This window comes from Simochromis diagramma, unplaced genomic scaffold (assembly GCF_900408965.1).
Source record: "Simochromis diagramma unplaced genomic scaffold, fSimDia1.1 OVJJ01000302.1, whole genome shotgun sequence".
Lineage (NCBI taxonomy): Eukaryota > Metazoa > Chordata > Actinopteri > Cichliformes > Cichlidae > Simochromis > Simochromis diagramma.
In genome coordinates, this window is record NW_024386792.1 from 489,990 (window position 1) to 497,353 (window position 7,364).

At 42.7% G+C, this 7,364-nt stretch overlaps 1 protein-coding gene across 1 annotated transcript; it reads left to right on the forward strand.

The window, feature by feature from the left end:
• The first annotated feature begins 460 nt into the window (after positions 1–460).
• Positions 461–5,685, forward strand: arpc1b (actin related protein 2/3 complex, subunit 1B). The gene is made up of 10 exons (XM_040023670.1): positions 461–695; positions 1,208–1,341; positions 2,106–2,210; positions 3,463–3,685; positions 3,780–3,887; positions 4,058–4,294; positions 4,386–4,461; positions 4,702–4,901; positions 5,088–5,178; positions 5,264–5,685. The coding sequence occupies exons 2-10, from the start codon at positions 1,278–1,280 to the stop codon at positions 5,300–5,302; spliced, it is 1,143 nt and encodes a 380-aa protein (XP_039879604.1). The 5' UTR covers positions 461–695; positions 1,208–1,277; the 3' UTR covers positions 5,303–5,685.
• Positions 5,686–7,364: the final 1,679 nt, after the last annotated feature.

Genomic DNA, 7,364 nt, shown 5'->3' on the forward strand with positions numbered 1-7,364 from the left:
ACATAATGTAACTGGTAGACAAATAATAGCAAATCCAGTGTAGAGCCAACCCCTTTCTCCTCCTGATGCCACCCTCTCCTCCCTGCAGATTCCTCCCTCTTCTTTCACTTCCTCCTTTTTCTTTATGCAGACAGCCCCGTACGCCCCTCCCCCTTCTTTTCCGTGTCTTTCATGCTTTTCTTTTCCTTTTTTTTTTTTTTGCTTCCCCCCCTCAGATTCAGCCTCCTCCTTTGTGCATAACATTGTATTGTGTTTATGCCCCTCCCTCTTTTACTACTTTTAACACTTTTTTTCTGTTCCTGTTTAATAATGTTAAAGTTCAATTAAAGAAAAAGTACAGTTTTGGTCCCCCTTCTCTCACATTTCTCACGCCACGCCCATGATTTATTTATTTCCACCCTCAGAACTGAAAAACCTGCAGAAACTTCCTGCCTGTCTCCCCTCTCTGAGCTTCACTGTACCCTCCTCCACTTCCCCCTCTGACCTCTCCTCCCCTCTCTCCCTTCAGCTCAGCTTCTCTCTCTTCCTGCACTCACTCTGTCGTTGGCGTTCGCGTTGACTGGCCAGAGTCCGCGAGCTGAACACCCTCCACTTTATTTGATCCGCTACTTTCCTCTGCTTTCTCTGCTCTCTTTTTTTTTAAACTCTCTCCCATCTCTTCAGCTCACCCATTCATCTCTGTCCTGCCCTCGGGGGTAAGTAGCCTAGAAAATATTTAACAGTTGACTGAGTGTGCTTAGGCACTCACTCACACACCCACCCACCCACACACACATATTTGAGTATAATGCATTTTCTGCAAAGAAATATCCAAAGCGTGCTACAGGCAATCGTGCTTCCCACACATTTGTGTTTTAGTGTTTGTAAAGTATCTGATAGAAATGAGAGAAATTTGATTTTTTTCCCCTGGTTGCTTCCTTCAATGGTTGAGTGTCTTTTTCTCTTTTTTTGTGGGGATGTCCGTTACCTTGGACCTGCATAGTTTCTGTCATTCCTCTGAAAGTCTGGATTTCATTAACATGCTCTGAGTGAGATAAGTTTAGCGTGTTTCACCCACAAACGGAGTTTAAGTCAGTTCATTACGTATCAAACACTTTGGATCGTTTCACGGTTTCATTCAATAAAAAGACTTTTACATTTCTTCGTGTACTTCAACACTTCCTGCTTTCAACATGAAATGCAACTTCTGTTTTTTTTTTTTTTAAAGACTTGACAGCCCACCAGCCTCTGGTTCCTCTCCTACTACTTCCTGATCTCCTTCTAACATCTGATTGGTCATGGCGTACCACAGCTTCCTGCTGGAACCAATTAGCTGCCATGCCTGGAACAAAGATCGATCCCGTAAGTCTGCCCGCCCTCTCTGATTGGTCACTCTTTTGCTCTTCAGTGACTTCCAGTGGTCTCATCTTTGAGCTGAGCACAACATCATGGGTGCATATTGCTCTGACTACAGTCTGTGACAGAGTGGTGTAATAGCCCAAGGTTTACGACTGGCTCCCAGGTGGGAGAAGGTATTTCCTGTTTCCTGTAACAGTGGCGGCGGCGTCTGGAGGCCTCTCTGAGTGGTTCTTACACTCCGTTAGCTGGAGGAAACCAGAGCCTTATATGGATGTTTTTCATCAGTGCTTTGGTTTCTGGGCAAAGCGGATGTAAGAGACGCTTTAACCAGGCTGTTCGAGTTTCACTCAGGTTTGCAAAAGGAACAGTTTAGTCATTCTGTGAAAAAAAAAAAAAAATGCACACCGAAGTAAGCCACACTGCTGTTCTAGGACAAACACTGCTTCACTGACTCATCTGCTGACTAAAACATGCAGCCTTTGCTACAACGTTACAAAAAACAAAGGTCGCAGGTCTTGTGCGCCTTCTATTTAAAGATGCTGTGTGTCTGTGTGCTGCCTCCAGGCTCATACATACAGTGTTTTTTTTTATTTCTCTCTTCTCATGTGCCCACTCAGCTCTTCTGTGTTACTCCCCACTGAGCAGCCCGCTGTAAAGCTTCTCGTGTCAGTTACGCTGTACTTTGTCCATGATGAATATTGTGTTCGTACGGTTGGCCATCTGTGCTGATATGGTTTGAAACACAAACTTCTTTGTTTCCGCTACAGAGATTGCCCTGTGTCCCAACAACCACGAGGTCCACATCTATAAGAAAGATGGGACCAAGTGGACCAAAATCCATGAGCTAAAGGAACACAACGGGCAGGTGACAGGTGAGACACAGCAACACTAAAACTAGTTAGGGACTTTCTGACATTGCCTTGTTTCCCAAAGGGTCGGATCCGCATGTTTGTTTGGTCTTGGAAGCAGCACTGGCTTGAGACCAACTGAAGTTTGGTTTGCATGTAAGACGAACGTGTTAACCCCTAAACCTCAGAGCCACTACTCAAGTTCACCAATTCTGAAAGTGAAAATACAAGATTTTGTAGAATACTTTAGGTTTTTCTGTGACATCGAGCACAAGTTTCCATCATTTTTTGGGATCTGCCTAAATCGATATCAAGGAAACAGCCATCCAGCTTTCCAGTATTGCTAAATCTGTGGTTGCCTTATCCAGTGGTACAAAATAAATCAAGCTGTAGGAACATTTCCCCACCTCTATGTGATTATTAATGTTCATATTGCTTAATGTCAAGCATCAGATCAGCCATTCCCAAAGTCAAGAGTGCTGCAGCCTCCTTAAAAACCAGGAAATACCACAATCTTTAATCTTTAGTCTAATCAAAATACAAGAGGAAGTGATGTACTTCCTTGAAAATTTTATTCAAAAAACACAAAGAACACAGGCTGTTGTCTATAAATCGCTAATGCTACCCAGTCATATAGAAAGCATTTAGGCTAATGTGTGACCCACCTGCTACTGGGACACAAACTTCAAAACAAGAGCAGATAAATATATATAAATGTACATACTTGTGAGTAATTTTTACGTGAATTTCTGGTGTAACTGCAGCCCACCTGCAGTACCTTCACACTCCACCAAGGGCAACTTAGATTAGCAGAGGTGACAGCTAGCACATAGCTACCAGCTAACACCTGCCCCTATCAAAGTGCCCATGCCCATAATAATGCATTACTTTAAGCTTTAACACAAACTAAGTAAGTGAGTTAAATGAAAGGTGCGGCTCAATACTTTTGTTGTAGTGTATGCTCCTTCTACTGAGACTTCACTGGTTTCACAATTTCCTGTCATTGTCTTAAGCTACTCTAATCAGCTGCTGGCTATGTAGATTGCCAGTAAGTATAAAGACATCAAAGTAGATCCCAGTCACTGCACAGTTACTTTTATCTCTTTGAAGATAAAGAAAAAAGACTCTCTATAGATTTTTAGCCAATTATTTATTTTGGATGCATTTGAGACGTTGATAATAGCAGAGCTCTTCTTCCTTTTCTGCCTATTTGATGTAATATAGAGAAGTGAGTGGAAATGTGTTCCTGAGAGTTTTTTAAAAAAAAATCTCGCAGGTATCGATTGGGCTCCGGAAAGTAACCGCATAGTTACCTGTGGAGCGGACCGTAACGCCTACGTGTGGACCTTGAAAGAGGGAACATGGAAGCCCACCCTGGTCATCCTCAGGATCAACCGTGCCGCTCGCTGTGTGAAATGGTCACCCAAAGAGAACAAATTTGCTGTTGGCAGCGGCTCTCGTCTCATCTCCGTCTGCTATTTTGAGCAGGAAAACGACTGGTGAGCGAATTCACTAATATACGCAGAAAGCTTTATTTGAATACTAAGAAGCGCCATTGGAGAGAGTTTAGCAACCATCTCTTGTTATCTGCAGGTGGGTGTGTAAGCACATTAAGAAGCCGATCCGCTCTACAATCCTGAGTTTGGACTGGCACCCCAACAACGCCCTGCTGGCTGCTGGATCCTGCGATTTCAAATGCAGGTATGTCACAGACAGGCTTAGCTTTCAGCTTTATTAAAATTAAAGCTTCGTGTACAGCCCAACACTGACGCTACTCCTAGATATATAAAAAAGGAAAGTCCTCATACAGTCCATGATATATGGCATGTGGGTTTCAAAATAACAATATATCTCCACCCTCACTCTCACAGAGTGTTTTCAGCCTACATAAAGGAGGTGGAGGAGAAGCCTGGGCCCACTCCCTGGGGTAGCAAGATGCCCTTTGGGGAGTTGCTCTTTGAGTCCGGAGGGTCTCCAGCAGCAGCTCAGACTTCAGGAGGAAGCGGCGGCTGGGTGCACAGCGTGTGCTTCTCGCACTCTGGCAACCGCCTGGCCTGGACCTCCCATGACTCAACTCTTTGTGTGTCTGAGGGCGGCAAGAACGGCACGTAAGTGAAGGCAGAGCAGTGTAGCTGGGCGTGTTGTGTGTTTACATTGCTTTGTGTGCTCCACTCTGACTTTTTGCTACAACTTCCACAGGTTGACCAGTCTCAGCTCGGAGACACTTCCTTTGCTGTGTGTCACCTTCATTACTGAGAACAGCTTGGTAGCAGCTGTGAGTATTCATTTATTCAGCACACACAACAGTTCCTTTAATTTAATTTAAAGTAATTTTATAATTTTATATCCCAAACTTTTCTGGCCCAGTGTCTCCATATAAATAATGTAAATAAATGAATAAATAGCGCTTTCTGGCTGTATGTATTATAGCATCCAGAATAACAAACAAGAGTCTAGTCTCTCATATTTCCAACCTGATATTGTAATATCTCCTTTTGTATGTCTTTTCCTCCAGGGCCATGATTGTTACCCGGTGCTGTTTGTGTATGACGGTGCCAAAGGCAGCTTGACATTTGGTGGAAAACTGGATGTTCCTAAGCAGGCGGCCCAAAAGGGCATCAGCGCCAGGGAGCGTTTTCAGAACCTGGACCGTCGAGCCTCGGAGACCCAGAACACCGACAAGGACCTGAACACTCTCCACAAGAACAGCATCAGGTCAGGAGAAAACAAATGCTTCATATCCATGAAAATTAAAACCCCCAAAAGCCGAGTGGTGATGTGTGGTTGGGTATGAGAGGGGATTTGGTTAAAGTGATTTTTTTTTAAAAATACAGCTATGAAAACCCTAAAACAAATGATATGTTACTAATTGGCTTTCTCACATCTCAAACAATATTTCAGCCAAATCTCTGTGCTGGAAGGAGGAAGAAACCAGTGCACCAAATTCTGCACCACTGGTATGGATGGAGGAATGGGCATTTGGGATGTCAAGGTAACACACAGACAGACACAGACATGCAGGATTGCCAGGTATTGACTACCACAGTGATTTCACGTGTCTGTCAATGTCTTTTCAGTCTCTGGAGTCTGCCATGAAGGACTTGAAGATAGTCTAAACTGAAGTTTACATTTCTCCGACCAAAGTTGCTCCCGGAGTTATGGAGAAAAACTGCTGCCTTATTACCCAAAGCTTCTTGGCCTTATTTTAATCAGGTATATTTTTTATATATGCAGGTTCAACGAGCAGACTTCAGTTCAAACAGTGTTTGCGATCTTTCTGAAGCTTTATGCTGAGCTTGTTACATTCAGTGCTGTATACAGAGGGACTGACCACATGTCTGCAAACGGTACTTAATGACTTAGATTAGAGCTCAGCCTGAGCTGACTGCTTAAAGCAGGCATTTTCTATTAATCAGAATGAAATGCTGCAATAATTGTTAAACGCTTATGCTGGTCATAATATGCATTTAATAAAAGATTACTGTTAAAGTGCTCAGTAGAATCTGGTTCGTGTGTGTGTGTGTGTGTGTTTACGTCTGTTTAAATCTGGATTAAGGACTTTGAACCTTTCAGCTCATTGTTTATTTGTCTATACAGATGGACAACTTAAGTTCAAAGTTCGAACACTTACAGTTTTAACTGAGAAAAGTTGCTGTCTCGTGTGACGCAGATGAGATTATTTTTTTCTAACCTGGGGAAAAGCTAATATTTTGTATAAAAACAATGTTGTAATGTAATATATTATTCCATTTTTATAAAATTTACATCATCCTAAAACGTACTGGTTAGATAACATAATGCTTAAAATTAACGAACACAAGTTTGAAAAACCCGCCATGAGTGCAAAACAACAATTTAACAACTTCTTGGTGTTATATATCAGACAGTTTGGCGATGCCCTGCTATACTCACGTTTCATTAAAGCAATCAATTCGTTAACCTCTTCAGACCAAATGTCTGGCACATTTTCATGGCATCGCTTTCTCCTGAATAAAAACTATCTCACCGAGTCTTTCAGTTAAAGCGAACAGCAAGAATTCCTGTTGCTGCTGTCGTGCCTGTAAACTGTAGGTCGAATCAGGTGGACAGAAACGTGGGATTATTACATCTGTAATGTTGAGTTTACCCATCCCTACTACTTTCAAACCCCACTGCCTAAGAGTAATGAACATTTGTATGTGAGACACAGGATCAACATGACTCCACATATTCATGTATTCAGTCCCGGTTCTTTAAAAGCACTGATGGGTTTTCAGCCAAATGCACATCTCCTCATCCACTGCAGTGTCTCACGTGATAGATCGATGCTATTAGATTGTTAATACAGGTACAATACTGTCTAAGCTGTTGCCATTGTAGCTGCTCATCGATTGATGGGAAAACATCCTGCTGCACAAACTTACAAGTGTGTTTTGGTCTTGTTGATGTTTTAAAAAAATCTAATCAAATACTTTTTTATCTTCCTCTATACAGGGAGTGCAGAATTATTAGGCAAATGAGTATTTTGTCCACATCATCCTCTTCATGGATGTTGTCTTACTCCAAGCTGTATAGGCTCGAAAGCCTACTACCAATTAAGCTTATTAGGTGATGTGCATCTCTGTAATGAGAAGGGGTGTGGTCTAATGACATCAACACCCTATATCAGGTGTGCATAATTATTAGGCAACGTCCTTTCCTTTGGCAAAATGGGTCAAAAGAAGGACTTGACAGGCTCAGAAAAGTCAAAAATAGTGAGATATCTTGCAGAGGGATGCAGCAGTCTCAAAATCGCAAAGCTTCTGAAGCGTGATCATCGAACAATCAAGCGTTTCATTCAAAATAGTCAACAGGGTCGCAAGAAGCGTGTGGAAAAACCAAGGCACAAAATAACTGCCCATGAACTGAGAAAAGTCAAGCGTGCAGCTGCCAAGATGCCACTTGCCACCAGTTTGGCCATATTTCAGAGCTGCAACATCACTGGAGTGCCCAAAAGCACAAGGTGTGCAATACTCAGAGACATGGCCAAGGTAAGAAAGGCTGAAAGACGACCACCACTGAACAAGACACACAAGCTGAAACGTCAAGACTGGGCCAAGAAATATCTCAAGACTGGTTTTTCTAAGGTTTTATGGACTGATGAAATGAGAGTGAGTCTTGATGGGCCAGATGGATGGGCCCGTGGCTGGATTGGTAAAG

Excerpts from the sequence above, each read along its gene's own strand:
- arpc1b (XM_040023670.1), top strand. The coding sequence starts at position 1,278 with ATGGCGTACCACAGCTTCCTGCTGGAACCAATTAGCTGCCATGCCTGG. Across the intron at positions 1,342-2,105 it reads CTGGAACAAAGATCGATCCC|AGATTGCCCTGTGTCCCAAC; the intron begins GTAAGTCTGCCC and ends TTTCCGCTACAG. Across the intron at positions 2,211-3,462 it reads ACACAACGGGCAGGTGACAG|GTATCGATTGGGCTCCGGAA; the intron begins GTGAGACACAGC and ends AAAATCTCGCAG.